This window comes from Apiospora aurea (genome assembly GCF_038362705.1).
Source record: "Apiospora aurea strain CBS 24483 chromosome Unknown utg000003l_segment0_segment0, whole genome shotgun sequence".
Classification (NCBI taxonomy): Eukaryota; Fungi; Ascomycota; class Sordariomycetes; order Amphisphaeriales; family Apiosporaceae; genus Apiospora; species Apiospora aurea.
In genome coordinates this window covers 2515598-2529057 of record NW_027117390.1, presented here as the reverse complement: position 1 = coordinate 2529057, position 13460 = coordinate 2515598, and the positions used below count along the sequence as shown (strand labels likewise).

The following is a 13460-nucleotide window of genomic DNA, read 5'->3' as shown; positions in this document are numbered from 1 at the left end:
ACACAGCGTGGCTAAAAGCCAAAGAGCCCAAGCCAGCTGGCAGTGTTGACAGGGCAGGGGAGCTGCGGCGTTAGTTCGTTAGTTGGTTAGCTGTTCGAACTTCGGGAGCTCCTCTGATGTGTTTCGTGTTCAGTTCAGTTCACCAAGCACCCGCTCGCTCTTCTGTTCTAGGAAAGGGTTCTATCCCCAACAACAACAGCAAACATGCGGCAATCACGGGCATTTGTGCTATTGGGCACAGCTGCTGCTCACACTGGCCTCGTGGCTGCCGGTTCATTACCACGAGGTGTCGGCCCTGAATGTACGTCATCCTCCATCCAATTCTTGTCTCTCCTCTCCCTAGTGCCCCCAGGTTGCTGGGTAGCTTGGTACACCTTGGGAGATTGCAATTGCAACAGCCCACGTTTTTGAGCTCGAGTACGCATGGCAAAAAATGGCTGACCAACCAATCGCTCTGCAGTTGTCAAATTCTACGAGTTCAAGGACACTTTCACTTGCATCGGCCACCCGTCCATTTCCATCCCCGCGTCCAAAGTAAACGACAACAGCTGCGACTGCCCTGACGGCTCCGACGAGCCTGGCACGGCAGCATGTGCCTACCTGGACCCTCTCTCGCCCCCTCAGCCATTGCCTGCCGCCTTCGCCGGCACCACCAATGCCAGCAATGCCCTGCCCGGTTTCTGGTGTGCCAACGAGGGCCATATTGGCGCCTACGTCCCGTTCATGTACGTGAATGACGGCGTTTGCGACTACCAACTGTGCTGTGACGGCAGCGAAGAGTACCGCGGTGTCGGCGGTGTCAAGTGCGAGAACCGCTGTGCCGCTATCGGAAAGGAGTGGCGGAGAGTCGAGAAGGAACGCAAGGAGAACCTGGAGCGGGCCAACAAGAAGCGCCGTACCATGGCCAAGGAATCTAGAGAGCTCCGACGCCGTGTCGAGGCTAAGATCACGACCCTGCAAGAGGAGATCAAGGGTCTCGAGTTCAAGCGTGACGAGCTCAAGCAGAAGTACGACGAGGTCGAACGATCCGAGCGCGGCAAGGTGGTCAAGACGGAAGGTACTGGCAAGCTGGGTGTTCTAGTTGGTCTGGCTCGTAACCGCGTCAACGAGCTCAGAGATGCCCTCCGAGTTGTCATGGGGCAGCGAGACGATCTCAAGGGTAAGGTTGAAGAGCTGCAAGGCATCTTGGCTGCATTCAAGGAGGAGTACAACCCCAACTTCAACGACGAGGGTGTCAAGAAAGCGGTCCGTGCATGGGAGGACTATGCTGCCAAGCTCGTGGAGGCCCCGGCCGAGACCCTCCATGAAGACGACATCCAGGAAGTGCTGAAGGAAGATACCGACTCCAACGGCATCAACTGGAAGGAGTACGAGGAAGGTGAGGTGACCGATACCGACATCCGTAAGTTGCGCGATCTTTTCTGGCTATATATTATGGAATGCTAACACTTCACAGTCTACAGTTTGGAGGCTTACCTCCCTCCCCCTGTCCGCGATTTCGTCCACGAGAAGCTGAACTTTATCCGCATCTGGCTGATCCAGAACGGTATCCTAGCCGATAACCCGACAAGCTCTGGAGAGTCTCGCCTCGTTATTGCCGCGCGTGAGGCCTACCAGGCTGTCGAGAGCGAGATCAGCAACAAGGAGCGTGATCTGTCCAGCCAACAGGAGGATCTCCAAAAGGATTACGGCGCCGACGACATTTTCCGCTACCTCAAGGACAAGTGTGTGTCCAGGGATGCCGGAGAATACAACTACGAGCTTTGCTGGCTGTCCCGCACTTCTCAGAAGTCCAAGAAGGGTCACGGCCACACTACTATGGGCAACTTCGATCGTATTGACTGGGAAGAAAGCGACGAGGAAGAACCCCATGACGGCAAGGGTCTGGGCCGGGGCAAGCGCATGGTGATGCGTTACGAAAACGGGCAGGGCTGCTGGAACGGCCCGAACCGCCGAACCGATGTTTGGCTGGCATGTGCCGAGACCGAAGAGCTCTGGCGGATTGCCGAGCAGGAGAAGTGTGTTTACCGCATGGAAGTCGGCACCCCTGCTGCTTGCGAAGAAGCTGTGGAACCCGGCAACGTAAGGGAGAAAGACGAGTTGTAAGCTTACTCGCGGTGATGCTACACAAATCTTACATACACACTGAGTTAGACAGTGGATAGACGATGGATGATGACTTAAGCGAGGGATGACAAAATCTGTTTTTAGCCTATTGAATCACAAGAATCTAAGAGTTTGGCGATGTTTTGGAAATCATGAATCGTGGTATCATTGAGCATCATCTTACATACAAGTGATTAATAGTGTAGCAACGCCCTTTCTCGGGTCTAATTGCCTTGCCTCGTTGCATCATCACCTCACTTTCTCGCCTCGCCTGCCTTCTGCAATCTTCCGCCGTTTGGTGTTCTCCTCTTGCTCTGCTAACACCCTTGCAGTGAGTGAGGCTGTCATGGAGTTGTTGATACGGCTTTCGATACCCGTCTCCTTCTCCTTCTTTCCTTTCTTGATGCCGCTTTCCTTCTCACCGTACGCGGCCTCCTCGGCCTTGCGCTTCTTCTTGCCGCCGCTCTTATCCTTCTTCAGGCTATGCGACAGACCTTTCGACTTGAGATCTTCCATCCTCGTCTTCAGTTTCTCGAGCTCGGCGTCCGAGGTGGGCAAAATCGGGATGACGTTGCTTTCCTCAAAGGGCTCGCTACATTCTGGGCAATGTTGCTGCTGCCGCTGTTGCTCCTTCTTCGCCTCGTCGCTGCCACTGCTGCTGTTGTTCTTGCCGTTGTCTTCCGCCGGCTGCAACTCCTTCATGGCAGCCTCGGCAAAGACATGACCGCAGGGAACAATGTAGACGGCCTTGGTCGCGGCCCCGCCCAGTTCCTTGAGGCTGACGGGACAGGCGCGGAACTCGCGGCCCTTCTCGTCCTTGCGCACGGTGAAGCGCAGCTTGACGACGTCCTTGACGCTCTTGATGCCGGTCTGGCGGAAGGCGTCCTCCTGGGCCTCGGGCACGGCGGCGTCGTCGGAGGGCAGAAGGCATTGCAGGATGGACTCGTAGTTGTAGAGGATCCCGCGCCAGTCGGACACGACCCGGTCCTGGCTGCTGAGGTCGAGCGGCTGCGAGGAGAGGGGGCACGTCGTCCAGGCGTGGGTCAGGGACTCGTGCAGGGTTTCTTTGAGCTCGGTCGCGGTCGGGAGGCGGGCGGCGTTCTTGACCAGCTCGCGGCGTTTGGGGATGGAGCCGCCGTCGTTGCCCATTTTGGGATTGGTGCTGGGGGGTTGGGCGGGCTGATCAGATGGGCGGGTGCGGATGAGATGGTGGTCGTGGATGTTGCGAGCGAGGACGTTGGACCCGTGTGTTTCCGGGACGCCCCTGAGATTCGCCGACAAAGTGGTATCTGCCTCGTTGATAGTCCCTGAACGGTCGGCGCGAGGTATAGGAGGTTTCGCAAAGATATAACAGTCGCCGAAGATACGCTGGTGGCGAGACGCTATTGGTTGCGCTTCGGTGGTCTTGGGCGGGTTTGATATGCAGATTATGAGAATAGAAGCTAGGAAGTTCACAAATTCAACCAACTACTCCTGGTATAGGAGACTATAAGACGACAACGAGTTACAAGGACCACTTCAATTGTGAGCCGTCGGTCAAGCCCCTTTCTGGCTTGTCGTATGCACAAAGCTGTCTGGGCCAATAGAGATGATGGAGATGCGAAGTGGCGCGAATGTCACCTCCCGTTATGCGGCAACCACGACCTCTAAGAAAGTCATATCGATAACGATAATCACTAGCGTTATCGCGCTAGTGTCACTTCCTATCTTGTGGCAACTACGACTTTAAGAAGTCCATATCGATAACGATAACGCTAGAAAATGGCGCTAGCGTCACTAGCACGGTTATTCGATAGTAGTAATCACTTGGCAGCTTCCCATTGCTTGAGCTGGTTCCTGAAATAGAACATTGAATCAAACAACAACAAGCCTTCTCTGAATGTTTCCTTCGCGGACATAAGGATCGCGCTCAGGTCCTGGCGGAGAGACCTGCATCGTCCTTCACTATAGTCCTTTATTCCTCCTCTCCTTTTCCGTGAACACATCGTTATATTCAGTTCCAACAACAAGTGCAGCTTGCCGGCTCGCTTGCTCGGTTCATGCTCCCAAGTCGTTAGCGCGCGGGAAGTGGGATTGGCGCAAGCAGCCCCAGCTGCACTGTACCTCTGACAGCTCGTTCTTGTTTGACTCGAGCATCCACACTGTCCTTACTCACCTTCTTCGCACCCAGCTCACAGTCTCCAGCTGGGCTTGCGCACATCCCTGAGTACTTCGACATCATTCCAGCACTCGCCTGGAGTTATCAGCACGCATCTGCCCAATCAGACAGCGGCTGTTGCATCCTGTCGGTCGGCCCGTGTGCAGCGTGCACCTCCAAGCAGCTCGATCCAAGTCCCAGTTCCATCATCAAGGTGGGAGAGCTGTACATAGTTCAACACTTCAAATCATCTCATTCCCACCGACGAACCCTCCCCTCAATCCCGATTTCGACGTCGCACCTCCGAGCTCTCGAAAGGCCATCGACTGCGCCTCTCCCCCGTCATCGGCGTTGTCGACTTAACAGAGCGCGTGTCGCATGAAGCAGCGCAACGTCAATGGTGTCTGTCGCCCTCTGCTGAAGTTGTAGCAGACACGGCCGAGGGCGCAGACGGCTCAGTGGTTGATCATCAGGGGTCCAGTTCCAAAGAACCACCCATGCTTGATTGTCGACCGACCAGGCTGCCGTCGAATACCTTGACTGTCGATACGACCGAGTCGATCTCCTCGCTGGCACCTCAAACTGGCACCGATAATTGACGATCGCTTCGTCCGCGACGATACAAGGAGAGCCATCCTCTCCTATAATTCCGACTTTGTTGTCTTCGATCTTCCTACGCACGCGCTTCGTCGGAACGGACAGGCATCATGTCGGTCCCGGTTAATAACCCCACTGCTGCGGCCCAGCAAGCACTGAATAATACGTTGGATGATATCGTCAAGGACCTGAAGGCGAAGTCAGCATACCCGAACCCGTTCCATTACCGATCCGTTCGGCGATCCACATCTCTTTGTCGTAGTTCGACAACGTGCTATAGTGTAGCACTGGAGTGTACATATTCGCATTATTCACACAAATACTTACTCAACAACAATAGGCATCCGTCTTCAGACCGCGCGAGCGAAGAAATACGCAAGCATGCGGCGCTACGCTTGCGAGAAATGGTCGTGTCCAAGTCCAAAGGTAAGTCTCCCGGAGTGGGAACTCGGCGATATTGGTGCAGGCGGTGTGTTTGGTGGTGAGCATGAGCGGTCCAAGGATGCATATTGAGCAGCCTGGCTCAGCTTGCCAGGCTGAGCTTTGGTGCGAAATCGCTGCCTGGAAATTTGGCGGAAGTCTTATTCGTCGGGCAGTTACGCTGGAGGCGACAACATGGTTTAAGCTTGCCTTTGGTCCAAACAATCTGGCCCTGGAGGAGCTTGAGCAAGCTTGAGCAAGCCCACCTCAGCTTTTTGACGAATTTGCGTTTGGAAGCACCCAAATATTGCAACGGCCTTAGGCTACGCTCATGCTCACCTTCCCATGACACTATTCTTGGTTCCAGAAACCATTCCAAACCCAACTTCCGGTCTTGGTTTTGGTTTGCTAACGCATCCGTGGTGCCAGACTTGGGGACCGATCAGTTTACCTACTTCTACAACAACGTCAACCAGAAGATAACGCAACTAATTCACAGCAGCGTACCGGGAGATCGCCTGGGCGGTGTTTACGCAATGGACGCCCTCGCAGATTTCGACGCAGTGGATGCCACCATCAAATACACACGTTTCATGAACAACCTGAAGACGATTCTCCGTGGCCAAGACACTGTACCTATGCAGCCTGCTGCTATTGCCCTGGGCAAGCTGTGCCGGCCTGGTGGCTCGCTTATTTCCGAACTCGTCGAATCCGAAGTCAAGACATCATTGGAGTGGCTTCAATCAGATCGCGTCGAAGAGAAGCGGTACAGCGCCGTTCTTGTATTGCGAGAACTGGCTCGGAACTCGCCCACTCTCATGTACCAGTATGTCGGCCTGATCTTCGAGCTGGTCTGGGTGGGCCTGCGCGATCCTCGACAGCTCATCCGTGTGGCCTCGGGCGAGACAGTTTGCGCCTGCTTTCGAATAATCCGCGAACGAGACCAAGAGATGAAGAGCGGCTGGATGCACAAGATGTACAACGAGATGATCTCTGGCCTCAAGATTAACACAATTGAGTCTGTCCATGGATCACTATTGGTACTCAAAGAGCTACTCGAACAGGGTGGCATGTTCATGCAAGACCACTACATGGAGGCTTGCGAGATCGTCTACCGATATCGCGACCACCGAGATCCCATCATCCGAAAGACGGTGGTGGTACTTACACCGGATTTAGCTAACTACGCTCCGTCTGAGTTCTCGCACCAATACCTCCACAAGTTCATGGTCTACCTTTCTGGCATGCTGAAGAAGGATAAAGAGCGTAACGACGCTTTCCTGGCTATCGGAAACATTGCCAACTCCGTTAAGAGCGCAATTGCCCCGTACTTGGACGGAGTGTTGATCTACGTCAGAGAAGGTCTCAGCTACCAATCTCGGAAGCGTGGCTCGGTCGACCCAGTCTTCGACTGTATTAGCAGACTTGCCGTTGCTGTTGGTCAGACCCTGAGCAAGTACATGGAGGCCCTGCTGGATCCCATCTTCGCCTGCGATCTTACACCAAAGCTGACCCAAGCTCTGGTGGACATGGCATTCTACATCCCACCTGTCAAGGCGACTATCCAGGAACGCCTGTTGGATATGCTGAGCAAAGTCCTCTGCGGAGAGCCTTTCAAACCGCTTGGCGCACCAACCCCCAACACACTCGCCTCCGTGCCGGTGATACCAAAGGACCCCAAGGATCTTCAAGCGTACGAGCACAGGAAGGCGGAAGTGAAGCTTGCCCTCAATACATTGGGCAGCTTCGATTTCTCAGGTGAGTACCTATTATGATTCTGCAAAATCAGCTGCACGGTGTTGCCTGAGGTGAATACTGGCAGCGACCGCGATACTAACCCAACTGCTAGGACATGTTCTCAACGAATTCGTACGTGATGTGGCCATCAAGTATGTCGAGGATGACGATGCGCAAATTCGAGAAGCCGCCGCTCTTACTTGCTGTCAACTCTATGTTCGCGACCCTATCGTCAACCAGACTAGTTATCACGCTCTCCAGGTAGTCGGCGATGTTATTGAGAAACTACTGACTGTAGGAGTGGCCGACCCCGAAGCCGGTATCCGACGAACAGTCCTCGCCGCACTTGACGAGCGCTTCGACCCTCACTTGGCCAAGGCCGAGAACATCCGTACCCTCTTCTACGCCCTGAATGACGAGGACTTCTCCATCAGAGAAGTATCCATTTCCATCATAGGCCGCTTGGCCCGCTACAACCCCGCCTACGTCATCCCTTCATTACGAAAGACCCTTATCCAGATGCTCACAGAGCTGGAGTATACTGATGTGGCGCGCAACAAGGAGGAGAGTGCCAAGCTGCTCAGTCTTCTCGTCCAGAATGCGCAAGGCCTCGTCAAACCCTATGTTGAGCCCATGATGGCCGTTCTTCTCCCCAAAGCGCGAGACACAAGCCCAGCTGTGGCGGCTACTATCCTCAAAGCTATTGGAGAGCTCTGCACAGTTGGAGGAGAAGACATGCTCGTCCACAAGGAGAAACTTATGCCCATCATCATTGACGCACTACAGGATCAAAGCTCGACGGCGAAACGCGAAGCGGCCCTCCACACACTTGGTCAACTTGCTAGCAACAGTGGCTACGTGATTGACCCCTACCTCGAATATCCCGAACTCCTCGAGATTCTCCAAGCGATCATTCGATCCGAACCACAGCGCGGACCTCTTCGACAGGAAACGATCAAATTGATGGGTATTTTGGGTGCATTGGATCCGTACCGACATCAGGTATTTACCCGCTTCTTTGACGAACTCAACAGCGTCTGTACTATCGACAAGTGGAGATATAAGTACACGCCTAAAAGACCGAACGAATACGAATATGCATTCGAGAAAGACCCCCAGAAAGATTGGGAGTATGCTAACCGAAACCGAACACTACAGCAAGTCGAAGAGCGTATACCCGACGCCAAACAAAACGTCGAAGCCACACGCATGACGGATATTTCGCTAATGATGACCGGACTGACGCCGTCTGCTAAGGAGTATTACCCTACTGTGGTCATCAATGCTTTACTTAACATTCTCAAGGACCAGTCCCTCCAGACGCATCATGCTGCTGTTGTTGAGGCCATCATGAACATCTTCCGCACTCTTGGTCTCGAATGTGTCCTGTTCCTTGATCGCATCGTCCCCGCCTTCATCTCCACGATCAGGACCTGTCCGGACACGAAGAAGGAGCCCTACTTTAGTCAACTAGCTGGCTTGGTCAACATCGTGAGACAGCACATTCGCAACTTTCTACCGGAGATCGTAGATACACTGCAGGACTTCTGGCCCAAATCCTCTGGCCCACTTCAGTCAACGATATTGTCTTTGATTGAGGCGATATCCAGATCTCTCGAAGGGGAGTTCAAGATCTACCTGGCGCGCCTTCTCCCGATGATGCTTAGTGTGCTTGATAAGGACACATCGCCAAAGCGGATACCTTCGGAGAAGGTCTTGCATGCTTTCCTTGTCTTCGGAGCAAGTGCTGAAGAGTACATGCATCTCATCATCCCAGTGGTCGTTCAGACCTTTGAGAAGCTTGGACAGCCTACATTCTTGCGCAAGTCGGCTGTCGAAACCATTGGCAAGATCTCTCGTCAGGTTAACCTCAACGATTACGCAGCCAAGATCATCCATCCACTGGCTCGTCTCCTTGCTTCTGGGGCAGATATGTCTCTGAGACATGCTGCTCTCGACACTCTCTGTGCCCTCATCCAGCAACTTGGCAAGGACTACCTGCATTTTATGGGTACTGTGAATAAGGTTCTGCAGGCACATACCATTCAGCACCAGAACTACGAACTCCTTGTCAGCAAGCTTCAGAAGGGTGAAGTGCTGCCCCAAGATCTGAGCTCCGAGACGCAATTTGTCGACCAACAAGACGAGCCGATTTTCGCCGAACTTGGATCCAAGAAGCTCGAGATGAATGCCATCCATCTCAAAACCGCGTGGGATACTAAGGGAAAGTCGACCAAGGAAGATTGGCAGGAGTGGCTGAGACGATTCAGCACAACACTTCTCACGGAATCCCCCAATCATGCTCTACGGGCCTGTGCGGTTCTGGCCAGCATGCATCTCCCACTCGCACGCGAGCTGTTCAACTCTGCCTTCGTTTCCTGCTGGAGCGAGCTTTATGAGAACTACCAGGACGAACTGATCGTGAATATCGAACAAGCCATCAAGTGTGAGCATGTCCCGCCGGATCTGCTAGGCCTTCTGCTCAACTTGGCCGAGTTCATGGAACACGACGACAAGGCTCTCCCGATCGACATAAGGATTCTCGGAAGAGAGGCAGCCCGCTGCCATGCTTATGCCAAAGCACTTCATTATAAGGAACTTGAGTTCTTGCAAGATCAGAGCGGCCCTGCTGTCGAGGCATTGATCGACATCAACAACCAGCTACAGCAGTACGATGCAGCTATCGGCATTCTCCGCAAGGCCCAGCTCTATAAAGATGGTATTCGCCTCAGAGAGACATGGTTCGAGAAGCTGGAGAGATGGGACGAGGCTCTGGAGTCGTATAACAAACGCGAAGCGAATGTTCCAGCCGATCAAGCGATCCCTATCGATATTGTTATGGGCAAGATGCGATGTTTCCATGCCTTGGGCGAGTGGGATGCCCTGGCAGGCTTGGCAGGCAATACTTGGTCCAACTCGGCTCCCGAGATCCAACGATTAATTGCCCCTCTCGCTACCGCCGCTGCATGGGGCTTGGGCAAATGGGATGCCATGGATAACTACCTGCAGTCTCTTAAGCGCCATTCTCCGGACAGGTCCTTCTTCGGCGCCATTCTTGCTCTTCACCGCAACCAGTTCCGAGAGGCAGCCGTCTGCATCCAACAAACCCGTGAGGGCCTTGATACGGAGCTTAGTGCGCTTGTTAGTGAATCGTACAACCGAGCGTACCAAGTCGTGGTTAGAGTCCAAATGCTTGCAGAGCTTGAAGAGTTGATTGTCTACAAGCAAGCCGACGACAAGAAGAAGGCGACACTGCGTCGGACATGGGAAGTGCGCCTTCAGGGTTGCCAGCGCAACGTGGAGACCTGGTCGAGGATGTTGCGCCTCCGTGGACTGGTACTTGCACCACATGAGAACATGCACATGTGGATCAAGTTCTGCAACCTCTGCAGAAAGTCGCAGCGCATGGGCCTTGCCGAGAAGTGGCTCAAGCAGCTCATCGGTACCGAGGCTCCCTTGGAGTCGGTCATCCCGTACTGGAGTGACGAGAACATGCCGCAGACTCCTAGCAGGAGAGTGATGTCGTCTCCGCCGCCCATCATGTACGCGATCTTGAAGTACCAATGGGAATACGGCCAAACGCCAGACCTACGCAAGCAAGAGTACCCCGAGAAGACATTGAGCTGCCTGCGTGCTTTCACGGCCGATATTAGCCGCCAGTTTGATGTTGTTCGGAGCAGTATGCAGCCTCAGGTACCTAATGAGCTGGGTGTGTTGGGCCCGGTCAATGAGTTCGGATACCCCGTCTCCAACCCCCAGGCGCAAGCCCAACGTGTCAACATGCGATCCATGGACGAACTGAACGAGTACACCCACCTCTTGGCCAAGTGCTATCTCCGACAAGGTGAATGGCAGGTTGCTCTGAACAAGGACGACTGGCAATACCACAACGTGCAGGATATCCTGACCTCGTACTCGAAGGCAACCCAGTACAATCCCAAGTGGTACAAGGCATGGCATGCTTGGGCACTGGCGAACTTTGAGATCGTCCAGGCTATCGGCTCGCCATCTGCCAATGGAGCAATCGCCCGGATGGACCCTGCCGTTGTTGTCGGTCACGTCGTTCAAGCCGTACAAGGATTCTTCAAGTCTATTGCCCTCTCGTCCGGCAGTTCTCTTCAGGACACTCTTAGACTTCTCACTCTTTGGTTCGCCCATGGTGGTAGTAGCGAAGTCAACAATGCTGTCGTACAGGGCTTCGGTACTGTCAGTGTCGATACATGGCTCGAAGTTATTCCGCAACTCATTGCTCGCATCAATCAGCCGAACAGCCGCGTGCGACAGTCCATCCACAACTTGCTATCTGACGTCGGACGAACCCATCCCCAAGCCCTTGTTTACCCCCTCACGGTGGCAATGAAGTCATCACAGAGCACGCGCAGGTCACGATCGGCCGCCCAAATCATGGACAGCATGCGTGCGCACAGCCCTAATCTGGTCGAGCAAGCCGATTCTGTTAGTCACGAGTTGATCCGTGTTGCTGTTCTTTGGCATGAGCAGTGGTACGAGGCACTTGAGGAGGCATCGCGACTGTACTTTGGCGACCAGAACGTCGATGGCATGTTCAGCACCCTGGGGCCGCTGCACGATCAGCTCGAAAGGGGTCCGCAGACTTTGCGCGAAATCAGCTTTGCGCAGACCTTTGGCCGCGACTTATCCGAAGCGCGGGAATGGTGCCGCCATTACGAGTCGAGCCAAGATGTTAATGACATCAATCAAGCCTGGGAGCTGTACTATCACGTATTCCGTCGCATTGGACGCCAGTTGCCACAGATGACATCTCTAGAGCTGGCTTATTGTTCCCCGCAATTGTTGGCTTCCAAGGACCTTGATCTGGCGGTACCTGGCACTTACAAGAGTGGCCAGCCTATCGTCCGAATCATCTCTTTCGAACCAACTGTTAGTGTCATCAACTCGAAGCAGCGTCCGAGGAAGTTGATCATGAACGGGAGCGATGGAAGCACGTATGCCTTCGTCCTCAAGGGACACGAGGATATTCGTCAAGATGAGCGTTGCATGCAGCTCTTCGGCCTGTGCAATACACTGCTCGCTCACGATTCCGAATGCTATAAGAGGCATCTCGGCATCCAGCGTTACCCAGCCATCCCTCTCAGTCAGAACTCGGGTTTACTTGGTTGGGTCCCTAACAGCGATACCCTACACGTCCTCATCCGCGAGTACAGAGATACGCGCAAGATCTTGACTAACATTGAGCACCGCATCATGGTGCAGATGGCTCCTGACTACGAGACCCTCACGCTGATGCAGAAAGTGGAAGTGTTCGGCTACGCGCTGGACAACACTACTGGCCAGGATCTGTATCGCGTCCTCTGGCTGAAGAGCAAGTCCTCCGAGGCTTGGTTGGAGCGACGTACCAACTACACGCGATCGCTGGGTGTTATGAGCATAGTGGGCTACATTCTCGGCCTTGGCGACCGTCATCCTAGCAACTTCATGCTTGACCGTGTCACTGGCAAGATCATCCATATCGATTTCGGTGATTGTTTCGAAGTGGCTTGCAAGCGAGACAAGTACCCTGAGCAGGTGCCGTTCCGACTGACGCGCATGCTCACATATGCCATGGAAGTTAGCAACATCGAGGGCAGTTTCCGCATTACGTGTGAACAGGTGATGCGGGTATTGAGAGACAACAAGGAGAGCGTCATGGCTGTTCTCGAAGCTGTAAGTGCTGTACCCCGATTCTATTTGCGTGCTATGCTAATCCATATTGCAAACAGTTCATTCACGATCCCCTCCTTAGTTGGGGTCTCACTAACGTTGCGTCTCCCACGGGTCCCGACTTCCGCAATGCAGATCGCGAGCATGCCATGGAGGCCAACCCTGGCGCTCCTCGAGCTAGACGACCTTCGATCCTGGCAGCCAACCAGCCACCGTCCGAGTTCCTTGCGGGACAAATCGATGGTTCTGTTACGGGTGGCCCGCCTGGCGTTCGACCTCGTGCTAGAACCAACTCGAGCGCAGTTAACAGCCACACCGAGAACATCGAGACAGAAGCCCGCAATGCTCGGGCCGTCGAAGTCCTTGGCCGCGTTAGTCAGAAGCTTAATGGCCGTGACTTCAAGCCTGACGAGGAGCTGGAGCCAGTGACCCAGGTCAACAAGCTCATCATCCAGGCCACCAGACTGGAGAATCTCTGCCAGCACTACATCGGTTGGTGTCCCTTCTGGTAGAGAAAGAGGAGGAATGTGTGTTCTTGCTTTCGCTCCACTGCATGACGTTAGTGGCGTACGCTGTCGAGATCGGCGTACCCAACAATTGGGGAGCATCATGATGTTGTGGCGTTGGGAGGATCACATCACAAAATTTCGTCACGATAAGCATTTCGGAGTTTGGCAAGAAGGAAGGCGGAATTTCTGTGTCTTGTGTGTATATGTTCTGTTTTTTTCTATAGGAGACGGGAGTTCTTTTTTGTTGCTTGATCAATATTGAGGCGGTCTGCTTT

General features: G+C 53.9%; 3 protein-coding genes across 3 annotated transcripts; 2 read left to right on the top strand and 1 right to left on the bottom strand.

Moving 5' to 3' along the window:
• Positions 1 to 204: 204 nt before the first annotated feature.
• Positions 205 to 2106, top strand: PG986_004649 (uncharacterized protein; the record flags this gene model as incomplete). The annotated part of the gene is made up of 3 exons (XM_066840871.1): positions 205 to 301; positions 461 to 1402; positions 1457 to 2106. The coding sequence occupies 3 exons, from the start codon at positions 205 to 207 to the stop codon at positions 2104 to 2106; spliced, it is 1689 nt and encodes a 562-aa protein (XP_066703498.1).
• A 249-nt stretch (positions 2107 to 2355) lies between these two features.
• PG986_004648 (uncharacterized protein) lies at positions 2356 to 3255 on the bottom strand (the record flags this gene model as incomplete). Its single annotated transcript, XM_066840870.1, has 1 exon — positions 2356 to 3255. One exon carries the CDS (start codon positions 3253 to 3255, stop codon positions 2356 to 2358), a length of 900 nt encoding a protein of 299 aa, XP_066703497.1.
• A 1695-nt stretch (positions 3256 to 4950) lies between these two features.
• On the top strand, positions 4951 to 13188 carry PG986_004647 (uncharacterized protein; the record flags this gene model as incomplete). Its single annotated transcript, XM_066840869.1, has 5 exons — positions 4951 to 5039; positions 5181 to 5266; positions 5690 to 7018; positions 7110 to 12679; positions 12736 to 13188. The coding sequence occupies 5 exons, from the start codon at positions 4951 to 4953 to the stop codon at positions 13186 to 13188; spliced, it is 7527 nt and encodes a 2508-aa protein (XP_066703496.1).
• Positions 13189 to 13460: the final 272 nt, after the last annotated feature.